Source organism: Archocentrus centrarchus, chromosome 21 (genome assembly GCF_007364275.1).
Source record: "Archocentrus centrarchus isolate MPI-CPG fArcCen1 chromosome 21, fArcCen1, whole genome shotgun sequence".
Classification (NCBI taxonomy): domain Eukaryota; kingdom Metazoa; phylum Chordata; class Actinopteri; order Cichliformes; family Cichlidae; genus Archocentrus; species Archocentrus centrarchus.
The window spans coordinates 23,953,967-23,979,120 of NC_044366.1; the positions used below are offsets into that span (position 1 = coordinate 23,953,967).

At 40.8% G+C, this 25,154-nt stretch overlaps 2 protein-coding genes across 3 annotated transcripts in view; one reads left to right on the top strand and one right to left on the bottom strand.

Moving 5' to 3' along the window:
• Positions 1 to 24,812, bottom strand: LOC115800093 (filamin A-interacting protein 1-like). 2 transcript variants are annotated; one of them, XM_030757343.1, is made up of 5 exons: positions 24,684 to 24,812; positions 14,341 to 14,472; positions 14,008 to 14,178; positions 13,265 to 13,443; positions 1 to 2,815 (listed from the first exon to the last, which is right to left on the bottom strand). In XM_030757343.1, the coding sequence occupies exons 2-5, from the start codon at positions 14,440 to 14,442 to the stop codon at positions 316 to 318; spliced, it is 2,952 nt and encodes a 983-aa protein (XP_030613203.1). In that variant the 5' UTR covers positions 14,443 to 14,472; positions 24,684 to 24,812; the 3' UTR covers positions 1 to 315. The 2 variants fall into 2 exon arrangements, with proteins under 2 accessions (XP_030613203.1, XP_030613204.1); XM_030757344.1 differs by lacking the exon at positions 24,684 to 24,812 and having other exon boundaries at positions 14,008 to 14,144; positions 14,341 to 14,345.
• cmss1 (cms1 ribosomal small subunit homolog) overlaps positions 1 to 25,154 on the top strand; it is a 35,189-nt gene that overhangs the window by 3,057 nt on the left and 6,978 nt on the right. The window lies entirely within an intron of this gene.

A 25,154-nucleotide genomic window follows, 5' to 3' on the forward strand; every position in this document is an offset into this window, starting at 1 on the left:
CATAGAAAACAAAACAACTTTTAATGAACAGGAAAAAAACATTAATGAAACAGTGATGTCTCATTTATGTATTAGACAGACACTTGACATACAATGAAAGGTTGTTAAAGCCAATAAATTTCAAGACACTAATCAGATAAAGTAAGCTTTACAAACAGATGTGATGAAACATTCAGATACATCTTTTTTTTTTTTTTCTTTTTCATTTACAGAATTGTTTTTTGTTGTTTAAAATAATGACTGAGGACATAATTTTCAGAATACATACATATATTTTACCTAATCGCCAAGGCCACTTCCTGTAACATTTGAGAATTATGATCCTGGAGAGTTAGCAGGGGATATAGTGATGCTACTTGTAATCTTTCCAACACCTTTTACATGACAGCCATTAGTGAGTACTTGAGTTCTTTGCTCATGTCGAACATAGTATGGCCCAATGGGCTGTGGGAAGTTGTGGGTCATGCCGTGCCGAGGCTGGATGTATGGACTCCCCAGATGGATGTGGATCTTACTGTCTTCAGTTGTGATGATACTGGGACTTGTGTCAGGGGTGCTGGACCTCTGATGGTGCCAGCCATTCTGCTGCTCGGGTATCTTGCAGAAGATGGTCTGATCCGTAACTTCTGTTGGCTCTGGAGAACAACTCCTGACTGTTACGATCTGAATAGGAGAGGAGTTGTGATCCGGTGTGACAGAGCGTGAGGAATTTGGACTTAACACCAGAGACATGGGCGCTCCATTAAGTGGGGAGACGGCACGGTCGGGGCTGGAAGTGGGGGTCTTAGGATTCTGGATGATGGTGATTCTCTGCTTAGGTGAAGCTCCACTCGTCGGGATGACAGCTGTGCTGGTGTAGGATGTCGCTGTGTCTCCAGTGGGGCAGCTAATCTCGAGTGTGGACGTGTTGAGGATATGATGTGGTGTTACTTTGATGTGCAATGGCTGACCTGGTGTGTGTGTTAACATCATCACTTCTCCATTAACTGTTGGGTGCATATCTGTTCCTGAATGGCTGCTGTCCTGGCTTAGGTTATTATTTGTACTGTTCCAGCTGTTAAGGCTGCTGACAGGAGAGCTCCTTCTGTTTATGATCTCTATGTTATGGTTTGGATCTGTGTCACTATTTGGTTCATCAAGTCTCTTGCTGTGCCTCCGATAGTCCGGAAGAAGGCTCTGTGCAGGTTCAGTTTGCACCTCTCTGGTGGTCTGATCACGGACTGCAATATGTTTGTTGGCACCAAGACTGTTGATTTGTCTATACCTGTCTAGCTCAGCAGTAAGTTCTTTCATCTCTCTCGCCAGCTCTTTGTTCTTGGCTTCTTGCTGGCTCAGTTTGCTCTGCAATGCGGACTGATCCACTTGCATCCGGCAGATGGATTCCTCTGTTCCCATCAGCTTCTGGAGTTTTTCCTTCAGGCTATCTACTTCTCTGGTTAAGAGTCTGGATTTAACCTGCTCTTTCTGAAGACGGCAAAGGAGAAGGTGCTCCTGGTTGACCTCCTGCTTCTCTGCCTGCTCGTACCTTGAAAGCTCCCTCTTTGCCACTTCCAGCTCCTCTGTAAGAGCTTGGGTCCTCCTGTGTTCCTCATGGAACCTCTTTTCGAGGGACTCAAAGTCCTCTTCCAATTTCATTAGTTCTCCCTCCAACATCTCTTTATCCTGGAGTCTCTTTTGTAGCTTTTCTAGCTCACGGGTCAGTTCTTTAACTTTGTTGTCCTCTGTTTGGCAGTAATAGGCAGTGTTATTTGGTATAGAGGTGAATGAGTATTTCTCCTCTTTTTCTTTCCTGTTTTCCAAGACCTGTAACTTTTTCTTCATTATAGTTACTTTATTCTGTAGCTCTCTGTTCCTTTCCTCTTCTTTGTTTAGTCTGTCTTGGAGATGATCCTTTTCTTTTACTATGCCCTTTATCTTTTCTTCCAAGTCCACTTGAGACCTCATTGCCTGCAGCCTGTCCTCTCTCAGCTTCTCTGTCAATGTTGCCAAATTGCTATGTTCATTTCTTTTGCCCTCCTTCCTATGTAGCTTTTCCTCAGCCTGTCGGAGCTTCTCAGCCATAGCCTTTCTGTCATCTACCAAAGCTACAGTCAGTGACCTCAGCTTGCCAAGGTCCTGTCTGACGACCATTTCACTCTTTTCCAGTCGGCTCTCAGCAGCCTCTAGTTCTCTTATCTTTCGCCTTAGAGTATCAAGCTCATCAGAAAGCATTTTGTTAACCTGTCTCTCTTGCTCCAAGCTGTGTTTTAGGATGCTGCAGTCCTGTTTGCTCTTACCTAAAGCCTCCTCCATCCTGTCTAGTTCACTAATTCTGCCATTGAGCTTATCCACTTCAGCTTTTAGACTCCGGCAGTTGCTGGTCTCCTTTGCTAGTCTGTTGTCCAGGTCTCGACATTGGTCCGCCATGCGTATCAGCTCCTCATCTTTCCCCTCCATTTGCACCACCCTTCTCCTCAGTACTTCCACCTCTGACAGCAGGCTTAGGGCTGTCATGGTGTTCTGGCTTTGGTGGAAGATGGAAAGTTGATTGTGGTGCTCAACCCCAATATGCAGAGATTTCAGTTCCTCCTCCACCTTTGCTCTCGGTTTAGAAGCACTAACACTCTGCTCGATCTGGTCAGTGATAGCCGTCAGTTCTTTGGTACAGCGTTTCTGCTCCTCCAGCAGCTTGCTCAGTCTCTGTTGCTCCTTTACAACCAGCAGTGCAAAACCCTTCAGCTTGGCCAACTCCTTTTTTAGAATGGATACGTCTCTTTCATTTTTCTTCTCTTTAATTTCCTGGTACTCTCTCTCCTTTACAAGCAAGAGCTTGAGTCTGCAGAAGAAAAGAATTGAAACTTATGTTAAACAGAATGATGTGGCCAGGTTTTATTGTGTAACTAACTCATTTCTTCCCCCCCCAAGGACACTTTTTGTGTTTACAGCTAACCTCTTGAACTCACATAATGTCCTAAGTTGTGTATTTCAAGAATAAACATTTATTTTGGTGTTCAGAAGAATCTGAATAACAGTTTCTGATCCACTCATCCTTTGCTTCTGGGGAAATCTGCTTTCCTTTGTTTTGTTTTTTTTTGCTTGCACATCTGTATATGCCCATGAAATGTACAACACGAGAACATGTGGATATTTCTGTGTTTTTGTGCATTTCTTTCTAGGCAGCAGCCATTCTCTGGGATGTTTTGACTCACATGGCAGATGGTCCCTTGGCAGGGAGTATTTGTTAATTAACAAGTATCCCTACCCTTGAGTACCCTCGGTGCTGTATCCAATCACACTCCTGTGCACCTCAAATGCAAACCCCATTCTAAGCTAGGAGAGTCAGGAATTCCCCTCTGTTCTTAAAGTAATTACAGACTGGCTACTTTTACCGAGTGCTGTCACTCCTCACTTTACCCCAGATGCACACCAGCTACGTACAAACGCATTAATTCACACTGTATATTTTGCCATCTTGCTGCATGAGGCGTATACTCCAAGGTGAGCTGTCACTAGTGTATTTTTACTATTTGGAGAGTTTGGACTTTTTGTACCATGTTGTTGTTGTTGCACACTAGAGGTGTCCCAACAATTCTCATAGCAGAATTTTATTTTTTAAAAAGCACCAATGAAAACAGTGACAGTGTAGTGCTGACATTTAGCTATACCTGTACATATTTCCATAGCCTTTATATTGTCTTTAGACTGATTGTTTTTTTTGTTTTTTTTTCCTCGTTGTTTTAATGTTGGGCTGCTAATATTAAGTTTAAAGTACGAGACTGCACATTGTGTTAGTGTGAAATAAATCACTCAGTCACAAATCATACTCTTATGTTAATTATGATGTTTCACTCACAACTTTAAAACATGAGTTTTGTTCGTGAGTTAAATTAGCAAACTTTAAATAGTTGTAAGTAGAACAGAGGGATTTATAAACTGAATTAGATCTCTCAGCTTCAGAGTTTTTATATTGTTTCACTTTTGTCTGTGAGTAATGTGTTGATTCCTTTTAAAATGCAAATTAAAAACCAAAAAAAGCAATAACTTAAAATCTCAGTGCAGTGTTCTTACTCCAAAATAACAACTTGGATACCTTTTGAACAGCTCTGTGGTTATGTAGCATCAACTCAAGGTTGCAAGTTGATCTCTTTGTTTAACCTCTGTAGAATTAGCAGTTACTTAGTTCTTATCAGCTTATCTTGCAGTTGTAAAGCAGGGTTTTAAGTGCGAGCGTTTCTAAGTGCATGTCTGCATCTTTTCGCTGTTGAGCTGTTTTGTTTTTGTGTTTTTATTTTGTTTTTTCGTTCCTACCTGTGCAGTTCAGCTGGCCAGTGTCCCCTTTTTTTCTTTCTTTCTTTCTTTTTTTTTTTTATAAAGTCCTCAAAGAATAAATTGCCTCCACTTTTTCACCGCTCCCTTTCTCAGAGATCCCAGTGATGTGGACGTTCCATCCGGAAAACCAAACATTATGAGAAGTGCTCTGCACGCTGAGACTCTCTCGCAGTCAGTGGCGCCCATTACATCATCAGCAAGTCCTTATATGGGACTGTACAGGCTCTACTTCTGTGTGTGTGTGTGTGTGTGTGTGTGTGTGTGTGTGTGTGTGTGTGTGTGTGTGTGTGTGTGTGTGTGTGTGTGTGTGTGTGTGTGTGTTTTTTCTGGAGTTCAGCCCACTGCAGATGAGGTCACCGTGTAGCCATGCCAAAGAGGCTAATGGGAAAGAGTGTGTGCTTGTGCTTGTGTGTGTGTGTGTGTGTGTGTGTGTGTGTGTGCGTGCGCAAAGAAAACTAAATCTTCAATCACCATTCAATCTAGGAAGGATAACACCCTCAGTTTGCAGGATTAGTTTAAGCAAACATGTTAACCATGCTACGTACATGCCAAACCTGGCTTGGCATGCAGACTGCTTTATGTATTGTGTTTGGAGTTTGAATATGTTTTAAGAAGAAAAAACAAGTTTTGTGAGTTGTAGCTGCTTTGCCTGGGGCCCGATAACCTGACTGGGAGATGACATCATCAGTTCATCGGCCCTCAATTGCATCCACATGTCCCTCTTTTTTTTCTCTCTTTTCACCACATTCTTGCTACCCTTTTTTAAAAAAAAAAAAAATATATATATATTTTTTTGGGGGGGGGATTTATTTTCTCTTTCTATGTTTTTGCTTTTAGTTTTAAAAAGGCAACTTTTCTGTTTTTCCCCCTTTCTTTTGCCATCATCTGCTTCTGTTCTCGTTCATTACTGAAATCTGCATGCTTCGTGGAGCGAAGCAGGGTGGCTGTGAGAATAATGGAGTATAAACAGTTAGTCTCATCTGTCATAATTGAAAAGGGAGTAGGTGTTAATATTTTAGCTTGTTAGATGATAATGCTAAAACTGCTGCAGGAGACAAACAGAAATATAGGTTTGGTCATGTTCCCCTTTGGGAGCATTTATTTGCACTTTGTCTGCTAGTTAAAGCTTTCACTGCTAAATAAACTTGTGTTATTTTATTTTATTTTTTCTGTAAAGCAAACTCATGTAGGTCTCGAATGAAAGTTTTTTTTTGTTTTTGTTTTGTTTTTTCATGAGGCATGTCGCAATCTCACAAGAATTTAGAAAACAGCCAAAAAAGGTGCACTTAAACTTCACTTTTTAGCCATTTACGTTTGCAGGTTTATTCACACTAGGCATATTGAATTAAAGGCTAACCCCACTAAAATTATTATTCAGAGATAAAGATTCATATTTAAGCAAATGTACAAAAAATATTGTTTCTGCCAGCTCCTCATTCAGCAGATCTCTTCGTGTGATGTCAGCAGTATTTAGGTCTAGAATCTATCCCAGATCAGTTGTCTTAGTTTAACATGTGAATGCCTTCCATTTAGAGACACCATCTCCTCGTTAGAACCGACTCTGCAAGTTGCATAACTTGGTGATGTAAGGCTGTATTCTGCGCCTGGTTGGTATTTGCTTTAATCCCTTAATTGCTTCATGGCAACTGTGGCTGCCTGTTTTAAAGACAGAGATAGCTGTGGTTGATAACATTTCATTTCTAATTGTTTTTGGTTTGTAATGGTGATTACTTATTGTTGGTACAGCTATTGTTGAGGAAGATTATCATGTTTTATTGAAATACTGAGTGGCATTTATAATATTTAGCCTGCCCTTATTTTTATAAATTGGAGCTTTTTTTGAGTTTAGGATTAATAGAGACCTGCTGTCTTAGGCTCTGTTAGTTTTAATAAAGTGTAGCCAGTAAAATAGCGACAGCTAAATCTATGCTGCAGTGTAAATGACTGGTAGTTCCTGAGTCATCAGACTTCTTTAGTCTGCAGTGGTCATTAGAAATTATACCTTGCCATTGGGTAATTAATGCAACACAAACAGAAATTTAATTTTTATTTTAAATTCAAAAATGAAATGGCCACCTCAGGCACACATAACGTTTTTCTTGGGGCTGAGATTTATATTTCTTTTCCTTTATTCTCATTTGGGAGTTTAGTGTTAATTTGATAATCAAAATGCAGAGAGTTATGCCTGAAAATCAGCTCTTTAAGTTTTTAAAGTTCACTCCTTACTTCTAGCCCCTTGGTAGAAAACTGATCTTACCCAAGACTGGGAATGATAAAGGCTGTTAAAACCTTGTCTAAAAAATACTTTCACAGAAGACATTTCTCTTGTGGGAGAGAAATCCTCCTTATGCCTTCGAATATCTATGCACAGACCAACTCCCAAACCAGAGTTCACAAGGTCCTGTTTCGCTTGGAGGCGGAGCTGGCATTTCCATCACTTGTGTTCAATTACAAGTTTAATCCAATTCCTCAAAACTCATTTTTTTGGGGGAAAGAAACAAAAAAGCGCACAAGAAATGCCGATATGTAATATGCCCTTTATGCAAGTGGAGCACTCTCTTCTGTTTTCTTAGCTCTTGTTTTCACACAGGGGTACAGTTTAAACCTTGATATTTTCTTTTCTTTGTATTTCATTTTTAAGCTGTTGCCTTGGACAAATCCTTCTGTTTTCTAAGCAGTGCTGTGAAGGGTCATAGAAATGGCACATTGGAAATGCAAGAAGAAAAGCAGCTGCTTAGTCTGTCTTGGCTTTCTTCCCTTCATTTATCAAAATGTTTAATAAAATTGAAGAAGTATGACTAAACTGACCTCATCTGCTCACTATAGCTAATAAATGGGCCCAACAGCTTGTGATCAGGCCAGCACTTCTCCTCTGAGTTGATTCTCTGCCAGACTCTTAATTTATGGTCATCTTCTGACACTTCATTGGCTGAGCAGGCAGATGGTGGATGCGTTTGAGTGAGGGACGAACAGCACATCTGCAGGTTTCTGCTTTGGCACAGCCACGTTTTCTGTGGCCTTTTTCTTCTAGTACTCTAGTAATTCAGGTAATACAGGAATAACATGTTTACTTTTTCATAAAACCTGGTACAAGGATTACTACTGATGTATGCGACGTATCTGTTGCATCTATGTGGTGTGAAGTTCCGAAAACATAATTATTTTGTTTATTAACCCTGCAATACAATAACTCGAAGTAAAACAGTGTTAATTATGGCTTGAACCACTTGGCTTAAGAGAAAATGTGAGCTACAAAGAGTCCTCTTTCTTCCTTTGTGAAAAACCCAAGACAGACTTGATTGATGGTGAGTTGGCAGCCAGTGAATTACTAAAATTAAGAATAGAAGAAGCTATTCAAGTCCTCTCCAACTGTGTTTAATAGCAATTTATCAAACAACTCCTCTTATGTCCACAGGCATTTTACACATGAGGCTGATGCTGGATTAGCCAGGTAAGCCGCATTGTTTTGACTGGGCACCAAGAGTCTGCTCTGAAGCTAGCGCTAATGGGATCACAGTTTTACCGTCTGGAGTCGAGCTGTTTAAGAAAGGGGACCAGATGGTGTATGCCAATTACATGAATATCATTCTTCTCCGCTTGCCTTTTATTTTCTCTGTCAGAGTCCTGGAAAGGAGGTTAAGATCAATAGTTGAGCCTCAGTTTTGGGTTGAATGCAGGATTCATCCAGGAGTGCAGCAGATCAACTTTTTACTCTCTCAGAGCTGATCAAGGAGTCTTGGAGTTTACTAATTCAGCCTGCATGTGTTTTGTAGACTCACAATAGACTTACGAATAGGTTCCCCCAAGGGATTCTGTAGGGCTTTCCACAGAGAAACCCAGGGCTGCTTGTCTGTGCTATTAAGTGCCGGTACACTTGGACTGTAAGGTGTGTTCGCTTCCTTGGCATTAAGCTGGACCTGCTCATTGTGTGTGTTGGACTTTGCCTAGGCTTTTTTTTTTCCTGTCTCCATTACTTTTTGTGAGTTTTGTTGCCAGATTTGAAGGCATAGCAGTAGTGAGGAAGGCATCAGGCAGGTGATAAAGAGGCACCATCCCAGGAGGACCTCCAGTGCACTCTTAAACAGTTTGCAGCTGAGTGCGTTGCAGCTAGAAAGCAAATCAGCATCTTTAAGCCTGAGGCCATGGGTTTCACTCAGAAAAGGATGTTATTATGATGCTGAAATAGACTAAATGATTAGAAAAACAAGGAATGAAGGAAAAAAGCCAGCAAACTGTACCAGACACTGGGTAATTTTAACTGCCTTTGAATTAGTAATTTTATTGTACAGAGTTAGGCTGTCCAGCTCTCTTATCTGGTTAGACACTGCCTCCTGTGGCATTTCTACACAGGAAAAGAAACATTAGAGCCAGGAAAAAACAGTAGTGCTATCTGGCAAAGATTGGATGCTATCACCCTAAACTAAGATGATAAACATGGGCCAATATACGTATATAGCACTGTCCCTGTTAGCATGTGAGTTGAACATGTTAGGACGTGGGTCTTTTAGTTTTTCTTTAGCATTTATCCCAAAGGACTGAAATATACAGACTCATAGGGCTGTTTTAAATCTTTCTTAGAGCTTTTGCATTCCTTTCTTACATCTGTAGTGCTCACTGATGATGTATTGATGAGAAAGCCACATCAGTTGTAAAGTGAAAACATGATAGCTCTAAGAGTGCTTTGTGGTTTTTGGGTAAAGTCTATGAAGAGTTTGTGATTCTGAACTGAAGTGGACTGATGAGAGCATTGATGTCCTTTGTGTGTTGAACATGTGTGTGTGGTTAATGTTGAGATGCTGTCAGCCCAGTAATAAACCATAGGAAACACACACACACAGTCTTAGAGCATGTTCAGATAGCTGAGATTGGAACAACCAGATTGCTGCAATGGCATAGTGATGCAAAGATGTAATCATCCTTTGACACACAAACTGTAGCACAAAGTGTTGATATGATATGTGTTGAATTTTCTGCATTAAATTGTGGCTAAAACAGGTCATCTGTTCAGCACATGGCACCTGGTAGAGCTACTTTTCCAGGGAAATGAAAATGAGAGAGGGATGCCGATTTTTAGCCAGGCTGTGTGGCTTTCTTGGTCTGGAGCATATTTTGAGAAGAAACGGTGTGAGATTGAAAGATAGTTGAAGAGGATTTGGAGTAAGAGTGGAAATTTTCTCGTTTAAATATTTAGGTATCTGCAAAGCAAGAAGCAAAAAAAAGAGAGAGACAGGACTGTGAAGGAGATGAAAGAGACAAGCATATCACCATGTACCCTATGTTGTTTACCCAGGGGATAAATGCAAGATTTAACTCAGCTCAAACCTATTTAAGCCAAAGTCCAGGAAGCTGAAAAGCAGTCGGGAATGCAAAGAAAGGGGAAATAAACCCTTGTGTGCTTTAGACAAAATATACTCTTGGAATAAATTTATTTTGAAAATCATCTTAGTGGTACATTTTTCAAATCTATGATTGAATTTTAACATTTAGGGACTTTGCATGTGCAGTGAGAGTTGTATCATTCATTGGGTTATAGAGTAGGGTGTTTCGGTTTGCACAGATTCCTAACATGTGAAAGATCCCTGCTTCATGATCAGCAAGAGATATAAAACCCAGCCTCAGGGGGTCTCAAGCTAGCGTACTCCTAGTGGCGGTCCCAATCCTGGATGAAAGATGGGAAGGTTGCATCAAGAATGGCATCTGGTGTAAAATCTGTGCTAAATCAAATATGTGGATCCATCTGCTGTGGTGACCCCTTGGGAATAAGACAGCAACTAAAAGAAGCTTTTAGAGTAGAGCAAATTTTATGTAAATGTAGTCTGTAAAATGCTTCAAAATGGTGTAAATAACGAAAACATTTTAAAGATCAAAGTGCCATATTAAGGAAAAGCAGCAAATCCCTTAAAATTGAGAAGAGTTCACAAGGTAAATTTTAGTGTTTTTGCCTAACAGCTGACTGAAACATTTAATCAGTTACCAAAACAGTTAAATTTTCTTTCAACTCACAAATGGAGACCAAAGGAAAGGTAAGAATTGCACCAGTTAACCAGTGCTTCCTGCAGAGGCTTTACTTGGACAGTCTGTCCAGGTAATATTAACGCCTGACCAAGAACATTTCATGACTCATACACTCATAATTTGGAAGTTTGGTCATTGCCTAACTAGCTGCCCCCAAGCCTTTCCATCTTGTCATTCCCTGCCAACTGGCTGACTGGTCAACGCCATTCGCTTACTTAAGTGAGCGAATGGCAAGTGAGTGAGTGAGTTTGATCCAGCAGACGGACAAGCTCAAGTGGTGTCTGTGTGTTCAGTCAGCTTATGCTCTAGATTATTTAATAAAGTATGATGTTTTAGATTTTACTTTTAGAAAGAATGGCAGGCAAAGAGATGAAAGAAACTATGTTAGGAACACTCAGGAATAAAAGTGTCACACAGGGCTAAAGACACACCACAGACATGCCATCTACTCATGTATTAATCATCATTAGGCCAAGATGAACCACAGAGTCATTATGTGAACATGTTTAAGGTTTCCACATTGTATCTGAAGAAAGAGAATTCTAGTGAACTTAATCACTCTACTGGTATGACTATTTTTGGTCCTTAATTGCATATGTGCCTGTGGTGGATCAGTAAAGCCTTTTTTCAGTTTGGCATGCAGATGCAGACAACTAGTCTCCTTCCAAGGCTGCAAGCCCAGTGCGGGTCCATTCTCTACACAGCCAGATTACAGAGTGGACGCTGGTGGTACATGAGCCGAGACAACCAGGAACTTTGACAAAACGACTTTAAATTGCATAGAAGAACCAGTCACCACCTTCATGTTAGACGTAGCTATAACCGTAGGCCACATCTAAATGTGGTCTCTATTTGGGAAGGGAGCATTTCTACCCACCAACAAACCCTCAGCACATTTACTTAGTTTAGAAGAAGCCTTTATCCTCTACTATGTGGTGTTGTTGAATTGGGCATTTGAGTGCCAATTTAGACTATACGTGTAATTGCAAGTGAGTGCATGTTTATGTGTTTACAAGGGAGAGTGAACAGAGCCAGGTTGGCCACAAAGTTTAACCAGGTCCAGTATGTCTGAGTGGAGTAAGTCTTAAATACTGTCTTGAGGTCATATATATACAGATGAGGACAAAATAGTTGGTACCCTTCTCTCAAAGAAAGAAAAACCCAGAATGGTTGCTAAAATAACTTGAAACTGGCAAATGTAATAATAAAGATTACTGAAAATTAACTAATGAAAATCAGACATTTATTTTGAATTGTGGTTCAACAGAATTATTTTAAAAAACAAACTAATGAAACTGGTCTGGACCAAAATGATGGTACCCCTAGAAAAGATTGAAAACAAGTTGATCTGACCATAGGAACATGTTAAACTAAGGTGTGTCCTGTAATTAGCATCACAGCCGTCTTCTAACTTGTAATCAGTCAGTCTGCATATTTAAAGGGTGAAAAATAGTCACTGTGTTGTTTGGTATCATGGTGTATACCACACTGAACATGAAAGCTAAGGAGAGAGTTGTCTCAGGAGATGAGAAGGACAGTTATTGACAAGCATGTAAAAGGCTATAAGACCATCTCCAGGCTATAAGACCATCGCTTGATGTTCCTGTGACTACAGTTGCACAAATTAGTCAGAAGTTTAAGGTCCACAGGACTTTAGCCAACCTTCCTGGATACGGCCGCAAGAGGAAAATTGATGACAAATTTAAGAGACTGAGAACAAAAATGGTAACCAAAGAGCCCAGAACAACTTCCAAAGAGATCAGAGGTGAATTCCAAGGTTAAAGTACATCAGTGTCAGATCGCACCATCTGTTGCTGTTTGAGCCAAAGTGAACTTGATGGAAGAATACTGAGGAGGACACCGCTGTTGAAAGCAAATTCTAAAAAAGTAAGACTTGAATTTGCCAAAAAACATATTATAAGCCACAAAGCTTCTGGGAGAAGTCCTCTGGACAGACTAGGTTGTTTTTTGACAACTCACAGCTCTGTATTCACAGATGAGGGGAAAATGACGCATACAAAGAAAAGAACACTGTACCTAATGTGAAACATGGAGGAGGCTTAGTTATGTTCTGGGGCTGCTTTGCTGCATCTGGCACAGGGTGTCTTGAATCTGTGCAGGGTATCTGTGCAAGGAATTCTGGAGCGAAATGTGCTGCCCAGTGTCAGAAAGCTTTGTCTCAGTCATAAGTCATGGGTCCTCCAACAGGATAACAATGCAAAACACACAGCTAAAAACACCCAGGGATGGCTAAGAACAAAACACTGGACTATTCTGAAGTGACCTTCTATGAGTCCTGATCGAAATCCTAATAAACATCTGTGGAAGTAGCTGAAACATGCAGTCTGGAGAAGGCACCCTTCAAACCTGAGAAGTCTGGAGCAGTTTGCTCATGAGGAATAGGCCAAAATACCCGTCTACAGGTGCAGAAGTCTCATTGAGATTTAACAGAAATCACTTACTTGCCCTGATTTTTTTTTTTTTTTTTTAATTATTCTGTTGAACCACAGTTCAAAAGCAATGCCTGATTTTCATGAGGTAATTTTCAGTAAATTTTAATTTATTATTACATTTGTCAGTTTCAAGTGATTTCAATGACCATTGTGGGTTTTTATTTCTTTAATGGAAGGGAACCAACAATTTTGTCCACGTATGTATATGTAGCAGCCACTCACTCAGCCATGAGGAGCTTTACAGACCAACATAGAATTTAAGCCTTCACAAGTGTACATCAGGGCTCAGGTCTTGTTCCAGTGTGCTGAAATACTTTAATCCCTGAGCCTCTCCTATGCTAGCTGTAAAATCCTCTTTCTGAAAGGCATGGGTGGATATTTTTACAGGCCTGGCCTCAGTATAGGCCAGCATGGGAGTATAAATACGAAACATCAATGTTGTCTTTGCTTGGGCATCCATTTGAATGTCTTGGGTTTGTTGCACAAACCTCTCTCTGTCCTGCTTTAGTAGAGTGGAAAGGCTGTTGCTCTTGCAGATAAAAGCCCTGTGGCTTTTCTCTTGTTCCTCCAGCCTGTGCAGAGCCTCATTATAAGAACAGGTAACCTCCTGAAGCTGCTTCATCATCTGGGTGGAGGAACGCTTGTGGGCTTCTGCCAAGTGTTTGAGCTGAGGGGGGAAAAAGGGAAAACAAAATGGGCATGAAGGGTAAAACTTAAGTTTACCTTGACTTGTTGTCGAGTTAACCACGGGGAGTGAGTGGTCTCCTGTCAGGGGTGCTGCTGTTCTGAAACTGAGATACAATCCACAATGCAAACTTCTATGTTCACAAAATGCTGCTCCATCCTGACCTGCACAACATAGTATGTGGTGTAACTCTGATGAGTAAAGCTGTTATTACTTTAAAAGCAGCAATAATTATTTTGGCCTTATTAAAATCATAGGCATTTAGGCTGATTTGATGAGCTTCTGAGATTTAAGACTAAAGAATTTTGCTGCCACCCAATACTCTTTGCTGTGGTAGAAATGAGTCAAAACACTGCACACTTACAGATTTGTAACCATGGCAGAACACCTCCACCACTTGCAACACCTGTACTGCAATGTAACAAATGTGTGCAATGATGCAGCAGTAATAGACGCTCTTTTGTCAGACAGTAATGCATTCATCTCATTAAATTTGATTATCTGCTCCAGATGGCGTCTAGTTTTCTTACTCTTGGCAGTTGGTACCTCAGCATTTGGTCTTTCGTACACATTCTGCAAGTGGTCCTGCTGGGCCCAGAGGGAGTCTCTCTGCAGGGCTCGAAGCACCATCTTTTGTCTGCTGAAACCGTAGTGGGTCCCAAGTAGACCTGAATCTGTCTTCTCTGATTTTAAAACAGCGATTACCTCATCCCTGGCCTGGTTTAACACACAGAGCAGAACAGTGGCTTTAATTTCAGTTTCTTCTCATGGCTGCAGCTGTAGTGACACTCAGACGTCACACAGTGACTTTTATGTTTCACAGGAGCGAAATTCAACTACAAAATAAGTGAATATGCAATAGGAAGCAAATCATCTTACCTGTAGTTCCCCCTCCAGAATACTGAGCAGAAAGAGCATGTCATCACAGGACAGGCCTTCTCTTGTGTGTCTGCCCTCCCACCTCTCTCGCTTGCCTTGCATATTGTGCTTTTCAATTATGATTATCAGAGCCTGAGTAGGGTAAAAGACAACCTGTGAGCAATTTCTTTATATAAGCTTGATTATGGGAAGGAATTTTGTTGCTTTGCTGCTTTTATATTCTATTGTGGAATTGGAGAAGCTGAAAAAAAATAACAAATGATTGGAGATGGCAGCTGAACATTGGTGACAACAAAAAAATGCGTGCTTTGCATTAAAGAGGTTAAACAAGGTCATGAATTGTGTCTTTACAGTACAAGTGGTTATTGTGTGGCTTTTGTAAGTGTTGCAGATTATATAAGCTTTGATGAGCTAGTCCTAAAGTCAGAGGGCCTCTTGTCATAACAGTTAGTGTTACTGAAATAGATAGGCCTGCGCCTGGCATCACTTTATGTGAGGCTTATGTCATCTCATAGTCTTACTCTTAGCACATTTACAGCAATCACTGTTAGTGTGGCTGATGAAATGGACTAAATATTTCCATAAAGTAGGACATGATTACCAACCATATATCTAGATACAGTGTGTGTGTTATAAAAGCACAACACATAAGTTAAACATAAGTTTGCTGGCCAAATTTCTCTGTGTTCTCACCCCAGACACAGAAAGCAATCAGGTTCATATTAGTGAAAGATGATGTCATCTCTCTACTCTTCAGCTCTACTTTTCAGGCCCAAGCTCTCACTGTGGCCAGGAGCAGCTCTTATTCTACAGTACTTGGTCTTTTTTTTTTTTTTTTTTTAAGTAACTGAAGGACTTTGTATTTTGAGAAAAAGTATTTAAAATTTTTAAAGTGCCCACAGGTTTTTTTGTTTTTTTCATTATGTGTGTTTGAAAACAGTAAGACCTTCTCAGAGCCTTTCATTGGTGCATGTTAGAAAGTCTGTTATTGACCCAAAAAAGCAGTCAGACTTTATTTTTTTGTCACTAGCTCTTTCTCTTAACACATGCACAGACTGCTTGTTTTCATCAAGGCCTGAGAGCAACTTTGAGGCTCTCTAAACAAGGTGAGCACTGGTACATAAGAGACAAACATTGTGCAAGAAGAAACAAACCAAGCAGAAAAAAAACAGCCTTTAACTAGTTCAGACTGTAGCCAATAACATCCTTCAGTTGCTAAATCACTGTGAGAGTGCTGGCTCATTTAAAAGAACGTGTCCACATTGAAGTATTTTTCTCTTGCCCTTGGTCAGGAAAGAGCGTGAGTGACGTTCTCGGACTCCCTCCCTTCCACTTGATGCCTTCTCTGTATCAATTAGGAAGACGGATGAAGCTGTCTGGACTGTCGATGCATTTCTTTTGTACTTCCCTTGACATTTTGCTACAGAAAAGGACAATAAAAACTGTTTGGGAGTTTAGAGAAGACTCGGAAAACTGAATTCCGCAGTATACAAGACTGCAAAGTTACCATATCCCAGTATAATCTGATATCATTTGTCCCAAGGTCCAGATTTGAAGGATGGAAGTAATTGAGTTTGTGCACTAAAGGTAAATTTTATGACTCATCTTGAATAGGTTCAGATAAAGACATGCAATAGATCTGATGTGGGCTCATATTTTCTATGGTGGCCTGGGGTCTGTGTTCCTTGGATATAAGCGTTAACATATTTCTTGTTCCTTTTGTCTTCCCGTCCGACGGTGCTTTTAATGTGTGCAAGTCGAGTCATGACACGTGCTGCTGTTTCCTTGCCCTTGGCACTCAATTGATTAATAGTGATGGGCTCAAACACCTCACTTGCTCTCTCTGGCTCTCACGCGCTCACTCACTCACTCACTCACACGTGCACACACACACACACACACACACACACACACAACGTGAACCATGCTGTGCTGTCTTTAGTGCCCACACAGTGTCTAGACAAGCACATGCTTGCTGATGTCGAAGCACACTCTCACACAATGCCAGGCATGTGAAAATACCTCAGTACTTCAGTTGTGGCTCAGAGCCAAAGTCAGCCTTAATAATGGTTGCCAGGGCTGCCCTGTTGAGGACAGTCCGCTGGCAGGCGACTTGGCACTCTCACATGTGGCTGTGCCTGTTTGTTTATCTGAACACCACCAGGGGCAACATGCCTGCATCCCTCCTGCCCGCTACTTTGTACCCAAGAGGCCGCTGCCTGCACTCAGAATAAACCATTACCATTTCCTAAAATTAATCTTATTCACGACACCTTGTCCTAACCAAAACTGGTCACACATCCTGCTACAGGCAGTATCTTTGCAGAAAAGTTGTCCATGGTCCAAAAACAATGAATGTACACCTGTTCCTTGGTATTATCCAACCAGCTGTGTAATTGGCCTCCAAACTAGAGTTCTTTTTACACATGCACTGCAGCCTTGGACTGTTACCTTGCCGAGGCGAGAAGGAAAATGAGTGAAAGCATGTTCCATTCATAAGTTAAAAATGCCTTACGGGTGAGGTTTGTCACATATATGCCACTTTTAATAAGGCTCTGAGTGGACTTCTTTAACTTTATTACAGACACTCAGTTTAGTTGCGTTGCCTGCCGAGAGGCAGGGAGACACATCTGTCCTGTCTGTTCGTCACGCTTTCAGTATCTCAGCAGCCATGCGACATATTTACTTGGCGGATAGATATGTGTTGAAGAGTACAACTGCAGGGCACAAGAATCAAAACCCCACCTCCTCTTATGCTGGTTTAATCACTGTCATCAGTCTTTGCATCATTCACCTGTCTCATCTCTGTATTTCCTATGTCAGATACACTATATTGCCAAAAGTGTTCACTCACCCATCCAAGTCATTGACTTCAGGTGTTCCTGAATTCACTGCCACAGATACAGGTGTATAAAACCAAGCACCTAGGCATGCAGACTGCTTCTACAAACGAAGAATGGGTCACTCTCAGGTGCTCAGTGAATTCCAGCATGGTAATGTGATAGGATGCCACCTGTGCAACAAGTCCAGTCATGAAATGTCCTCACTACTAAATATTCCACAGTCAGCTGTTAGTGGTATTATAACAAAGTGGAAGCAATTGGGAACAACAGCAACTCAGCCACAAAGTGGTAGGTCATGTAAAATCACAGAGTGGGGTCAGCGGATGCTGAGGAGCATAGTATACAGAGGTCGGCAACTTTCTGCAAAGTCTATCACTACATACCTCCATCTTCATGTGGCCTTCTGGAAGAATGGTCAAAAATTCCCATAAACACTCCTAAACCTTGTGGAAAGCCTTCACAGAGGAGTTGAAGCTGTTGTAGCTGCAAAGGGTGGGCCGACATTAGGGGTGTGCGATATATATCATCTACGATAATATCTTAATCGCCATGTTAATGATGCGTGAGCTGACGTTATAAAGTAAGCTACTGACTGGGGAAAAAAACATCAAAACCCCTCGACTCCACGCGTTCACTACTTCGTGCTTTAGTACAGGCTGCTGCGCGTGCGCGTCAAGAGTGCCCATACTGTGTGCAGCATAGCTGCCTAAACAACACACCAAAAGCTGGAAATGAGTAAACACACTGCGACAGGAGAAAAAATTCAGACATTGCCAGCCTCGCAATCTACCGCCTTAGATTAAATTCCTAGGCGAGGATCATCTTCACGCGCATGGAAGTGGTTTGAATTTGAAAAGACTGACATTGCTCAAAAGATGGCAGTTTGCAGACTTTGTAAGAAAGCAGTTGCCGTTAAAGATAGCTCGACTACTAACCTGTTTAATCATCTCTGAACAACAATTAGTAATATCCCTTGGCGGCACAGAGGTGTAGTTATTAGCACTGTCGCCTCACAGCAAAACGATCCGGTTTTGATTCCCGGTCCAGGTCGTTCTGTGTGGAGTTTGCATGTTCACCCTGTGCTTGTGTGGGTTTCTTCCAGGTACTCCGTTTTCCTCCCACAGTCCAAAGATATGCATATTGGGTTCATCGGTCACTCTAAATTGCCCGTAGGTGTGAATGTGTGTGTGAGTATGTGTGTGTGTGTGTGTTGGGCATGCGATGGACTGGTGACCTGTCCATGGTGTACCCCACCTGCGATGACGCTGGGATTGGCTCCAGTTTTAAGATTCATCATTGGTCCATTTTTACTGGCAGTAGTGTTGGTTACCCAGACAGACACTGAGCACCGCAATAGAAAATAGGCATTTTGTTGATTCTAACTCTCTCGCTGATCATTTTTACCCTTAAATATAACCTAAATCACTAGACAACGTGTAAGTTGGTTTGGTGGTCACAGTTAAAAATTACCCATTTTACCTTGCACATTCCTATTGAGCACCAACATGTAGTCAGTTGTTTAACAGACATCTCTTTTTATAATGTAAATCTACACGACTACAGTGTTTTGGTTTTTGGGTTTGTTTGTTTGGTTTTTTTGGGTTTTTTTTTTTTTTCTTTTGCAATACAACCTGGTCCATGGCCCCTGGGTAATTTAATTTTGACACCCTTGCTTCAGCTGCTCACTCTCACCAGGCTGCTCACATCCATTTTATATCCACCTGTCATGAGAGGCTAGATCAGTATGAGCACTGGAGTCCTTTTTGGCCTTCAGTTTTCAGGGTCAAGCTGGCACAGCACTCTATAATTCATATTCGGTATGGTTGATGTGTGTTTTGGCTGGAGCACAGTACTTCAAGAGTGGTACAACTGAGAAATTATACAGTTTGCAATCCAGCTATACAGACGGGGGGATGTTGAAGAGTTCTATAAATCTATTTTGTCACAAGTAATGCCACTGTTGTGCTTTATGATTATGAATGTGGTTAGGCTGCACATGCTAAGTGCTTCAAACACTGTTAAGCATAAAGAGCATTAAATGCCTCCTGTTTTGTTTAAAGTGACTGATTTGAATTACCGTTAATTTGAAATGCTGTTGGACTTACGAATTCTTGCAGCAAAGCTTAATCATAGTTCTTTATTTTTGTTTACATTTTGTATGGCATTTGGCATGTACCTATCTGAATCTTATTTAGATAATTAGTTTAATTATTGTGATGCTAGTCAACTAAAACAAAAGGGACTGAAGTAAACACTTCTAGGAGCATGAGGTAATGCAGTACTGTGCAGTGTTCAGAATTTAGACTTACTATCCTAAATAATGTTAACAGTTTTAGTCTTTATTCCAAAGCATTGTTTTGTTTTTTGTTTTCTTTTGTTTTTTGTTTTTTTTTTTGTTTTTTTTTTTGGGGGGGGGGGGGGGGGGGGGGGTCTTCATTTTTAATGGTTAAATTCTTGTGGGTGGTCTTTCCTACATAGCAGTAAAAAGTCTATAAATCAAAAGTTAACCATAATTGTGGAGAGCAAAACAACAGCCATTTTGTGGCCAGTGATTCCATAAAATACAGTGTACATTGTTTTGTTGTGACGTAAGCTACACCCTCTTAGTCATTTTTGCACAGTGAGACTTTGTGGTGTAGGATCGTTCACTGAATAATGGCTGTGAAAGTATCATTTATTGCTGTTTTGTGTGCACTGGTTCCTTGAGGACAGAGGGCACTTTTACCTCATACGTGGGCCCCCTACTTTCATTCTGAGATGCTTGATTCCATATTGAATCAGTATTTTATTGGTGATTAATATAGAATGAAACAAATATTACCCATATGATATCTGCCACTGGGATATCTAGAAGCAAAAGAGAAGTAGGTCAAAAAAGCAAAAGCTGCAGTAATGTTAATGGGAGTGTAGATTTTAAAATAAGACCTTGTCTAGGTCTGCTTAGTGGTAAATAAAAATAGGCTACCTTGAATAATAATGTCTGATATGATTTCTCCTTAAAAATTTCATTATCTAGTTGAAATTCTTAAAATTGAATATTAGAGCCCAACCAATATCTCTGCCAATATATTGGTATTTATAACAGCCAATAAATGAAAATCAAGAAGGTAATGAGGTGGGAGAAACATGCTTCAATCATGTTATAAGTGGTGATGTTGCATAGTTTGTTCACTGGAGGGCAACTTCCCTGTTGGCAACACACATTTTTGGAATGTCACTAATGTAGCAACCAGCTGATCTGAGTCAGAGCGTGAACACGTAATCCACAGCTTCTTGTCACAATAAACCACGATTGTTCTTGAACTTTAACCTTTTTTATTATCTTAGTAAGGACTCAAATAACTGCACATACAAAGTGTTAGAGAAATCTATGTTTTGTGTCTTGAAAGAAAAAATATTGACCATGGGATTTTTTTTTTTTTTGCATTTTTGGCCACAGCGGCTTTTGTCTACAGTGGAGAGTGACAGGAAATGGGGAAAGATACGGGGGAAGACACGAGGGCAATTTGGCGACGGGCCAGGGCGCGAACCCGCGCCGCCCGCAACGCAACGCGGCGTGTGTATGTGGTCGCCGGCTTCACCACTAAGCCACCCAGGCGCCCCGACCATGGGATTTTTTAAAATCAAAATATCGGTATCAGTCTTACATCGGCCGGGCGCTAATCAAAATGGAAATATCGGATCATTTCAAACTTTATTTCACTGCATGTCTATTCTCAATATTTCTGCAATGTAGTATTTATAAAATACACTTATGCAACTTGCCTGTTGGACTAGACAAGACTTCTTCCAAAATGGTAATGACCTCACAAATCCTGCTTTCAGCTTCATTGCCTAAATTCAGATTTTATGTGTGCACAGACAGGAGCTGAATATGAAACAGTGTCAGGCTTTGAATGTTCAAATATATTGGAGCAGTACCATTTATCAAAACACATTTTGACTAAATCAGTTTTAACTATATACAGTACCAGCATTACATAGGTTGCAATACATAGTCCTGGTTCAAAAGAGGTTTCCTCATTTGGTTCTTATGAAAGCTTAAAGCTTTACCTTATTTACATAGTCTTCTATCTCTGATTAGCAATGTCCTCTGGAGCTGCAATCATTCTCTGCCAGCCAGCTTAACTCAAACACGTGCATGTTGGTCTTTCAGTATAACTTTGAGCATCAAAGTACACAGATCAATCAGTCAATTGTCAGCACTGAAAATGAAGCCTCACTGAGATGAGGCAAACATTTTTCATGACTGACCACTCTTCTAGGACAGTAGGCAGTAGAGGTCAGATTAAAGACTCTTCGATGAGTTAGACATTTGCTTTGTTTCTAACTGAGAAGAGAGTCAGATAAGACATGGCAGTGATCATGCCTGCACACACATATCCGACATACTGGTGACTGCGTTCTCTTAAGATCAAGCCTGGTTTTAAGGAAAGGTCAAGTAGAGCTGCCTTGAATGCTGGTGTACATCTGTTCTTTCTGAAGGCAATAAATACCAGATTGATTGTGTGTGTGTGTGTGTAGCTGTTCTTTCTTTTACCGATCCAGATTTCATGAGCTAATAGGAGAGCGTTTGTGTGCATGTAGTTGTGGAGCATAGCTTGCTTTGTAGATCCAAAAGGTTGTAAAAATCTCCAGAGAATTCATCTTTGTCAACCTCACTGTGCATCTATTGCGCCTCCTGCTGGTGATATTTAATTCCTGCCACTGACAAAAGGTTAAATGTACTAACAAACCCTTCCAAGACATATGTACATATGTGATAGTTAGTTCTTCCACCCAGCCAGGCATCCATCTACTTGCACAATAACCAAAAAGGCAGCAAGTAACTAAATGTGCAAATGTTGGGATCATGCATTGATTGAACAGGCTGAACAGCAAAGTGTTGGAGGCCAGCTGAATTTGTAATGAGGGACTGGTGTTCTGTATTGGCTGTCTTTGATCGGTCCACTTCATTTTTAGCCTGCTGCCTAAAGTCCCCATTGATTTAACAGTAACATATACTTAAATTGCGGCTTTGCAGAGGAAGCTGTTGGCCTTCAAAACCAATAACTGCTGCGCCCACTCAACCACACAACTCCCAATACCAAACAAGCAGCCTTGAAATGAGTTATTGATTACTTAAACATGTGCTGAATTGATTTCAAGGATAGTGTCATATTGTTTTTTTAGAAACATGAACATTACAAGAAATTGCCACTCAGTATCTTTGGTGGTGGGGGATGGATGTTCTACTGTGTAATGGAAATAGCGGGTTTGCAGGATGGTGAAAATTGTAAATACTTTGTCTGATTCCCTCATCCTAATCCAAAGTTCTGTCTTTGTTCAATCTAATAAAAAAAATGAGCATTTCTCACGGAGCATTTCTGGGTTCATGGCCAGCACAGTTTTATGCAGTTTTGTTGGCACAGTGCTTTACTCAAGTGAGCACGTTAGCCTTAAATGGTAATTCTGGGTGCCGTTTGTCTGGAACTGAAACGATCAACTATTTCTTGGAGCCAGTCAATTGATCCTCTTTACATCCAGCCAGCGCATGTGGACCACCCTTTAAAACCAGTCATCCATGTTGATTGGGCACTAAGGATTACCAGGCAGCCCCATTTCCTCATATGCAATTCCTCCATTAGCGCTCACAGATCTCTGGTTATCTAAACTGTAACCTGTTTGTCTGAAACCATACATATTTTCTCCTCCCACTCCACCATATGGAGTGACTGTGGCAAGAAGGGCATTGAGAGTTGGGGGACGCTCAAGATAATGACCTCATTCAGACAATGAGTTTATTTTTATTTTTCTATGAAGTTTTGTATTCAGCAATAATTCTATTTTCTGTTTATCTGGTGCAGATTGAAGTAGGCTCACAGCCTCCCTTCATTCACTCTGTTTACATTCTTGAGGTATAAATTCCTGTCTGGATCTTTTCTTGCACTTTCTCAGTTTAAAAATTTCACGAGACCTTCAAATTAATTTATTTAGATTACATTTCATTTGGAAACCATCTATGAATTCAATATTATGTTTAGGGTATTTTCAATCTTAACAATCTCAACATGTCATTGTTTTAGTTGTCTTGCCTTTCATAAAGAAATGAACTGAAATATAGAAATGCTAAACTGACCCAATCCTAGTGAAACAAAAAATGTAAAATGGATAAACACAAATCATTTTTTATGAATACCAAAGGTTGCTGTTTTTTATTTTTATTTTTTTTAAATCAACATGTTAGAAACTTTTGCTCATTTATGGTTGGACAAGCTGAACAAAGTTGCATTGTTGATGACACCTTTCAGCCACATTAAAATGCCTGACTGACAAGTTTTGTAAGGTTGATTATCTTGTTACAGTAGCACCCGTAAAAGGGTGGAATACTTTGGGCAGCATGTGAAAGATCAGTTCTTGAAATCGATGTGTTGGAAGCAGGAAAAACATCAGCAAGCAGAATTATCCGAGTCACTTTAACAAGTGACACGCTGTGATTGAAGGCATGGTCAGAGCATCCCCCCAAGCACTGGTTTGTACCTACTAAAATTGGTCCAAGAAAGGATGACTGCTGAACTAATGACACAGTCACAGAGGCTCAAGGTTTCAAGGTATGTGTAGGAAGAGGCTGTCTGATATAAAGGTCACAGAACATAAAGAGCAGCATAGTTTTTATCCACAGAGTGCTCAGAGTGCCCTTGCTGGCTGCCACCATCCATCTCAGTTGCTTGCAGTGGGCATGCAAGTGTCAGAACTGAGCTATAGGAGGGAGGCAGTGCAATGCTCCAGGCGATGTTTTGCTGGAGACCTTGGGTTCAGGAATTCATTTTGATGTTACTTTGACATACACCACCCACCTAAACCTTGCAGAACATGTACTAGTCTTCATAGTGACAGTATATATCTTTGCGGTGACATAACAAAGGGTTCAAGAGGTTGGCTCAGACTCCACATCCTCCAGATCCCTGTTCAATCATGCCACCTCGAGGCTCCCTCTCGCTAGTTACAAGGACCTGCTATTGAAGTCTTGGCACCTGATATGAGTGGACATTGACAGAGGTCTTATGGGATCCTTGCCTCGTTGGGTCAGGGCTATTTTGGTTACACAAGGAGGACCTACATAATATTAGGCAGATGGTTTTAATGGTGTAGTTTGTGGGTGTGTAGCTCAGTTAAGCTGCCCTCTGTAGTAGGGCTTAGTAGTGTGGTGGTTAATACATTTGCCCTAGACACGAAAGACCCCTGCCTCAAGACTAGGAGGAGATGGAAATCTAGCCTCGGGGTCACAAGCATGTTTACTCCTAGAGCTGCTCCTAACCCTAGATAAGATAGTTGCGTCAGGAATGGCATCCACTGTAAAATCTGTGAAAAATCAACATCCAAATTGTACTTATAATTAATGATCTAATTGACAAAAAATGAGTACCATGCAAGTCCAAAGCCCCTTTTATTCCTTAGTAAGCACAACTAAACCAGTGCCAGATTGCTGTTAGCTGTATCAACGGGGAACAAAACACTTACCTGCTGGAGGGAAGGTACGGCTTTCCCTGGATTTTGCTGTAATTATAGTCCATTTATGTCCAGCGTCTTGGCATGAAGGCTTCCTTGCCTCAGTAATTAACCTTGCCTTAAATTGCCTTTCCCCTCATCCTTGCGTCTGATCTCCAGCATTGTCCTTACAACTGTCCAGAGTGAGTGTGAGAACAGGATGAGAGCCAAGGAGAGTGGGAATGGGGAATGATTGGCTTGGACCATTAATAGTAGGAGTGGTCTTTCAGAAGAAGGAGTGCATTGCTGGGCTGATGAATGTAACAAACAAGGATGAATGAAGGCCTTGTGAGGGCTGACATGTAAGCGGGTGTGGTTATTGAATGAATGAGACAGGCCCTTAAGAGGGAAAGGGAGAGCGAGGTGGATCAATGATACTGTATAGAGTTTCCTTTTAAATGGTTCTTGACTATGATTTAGTTATTTAAAAAAAAAAAAACACCT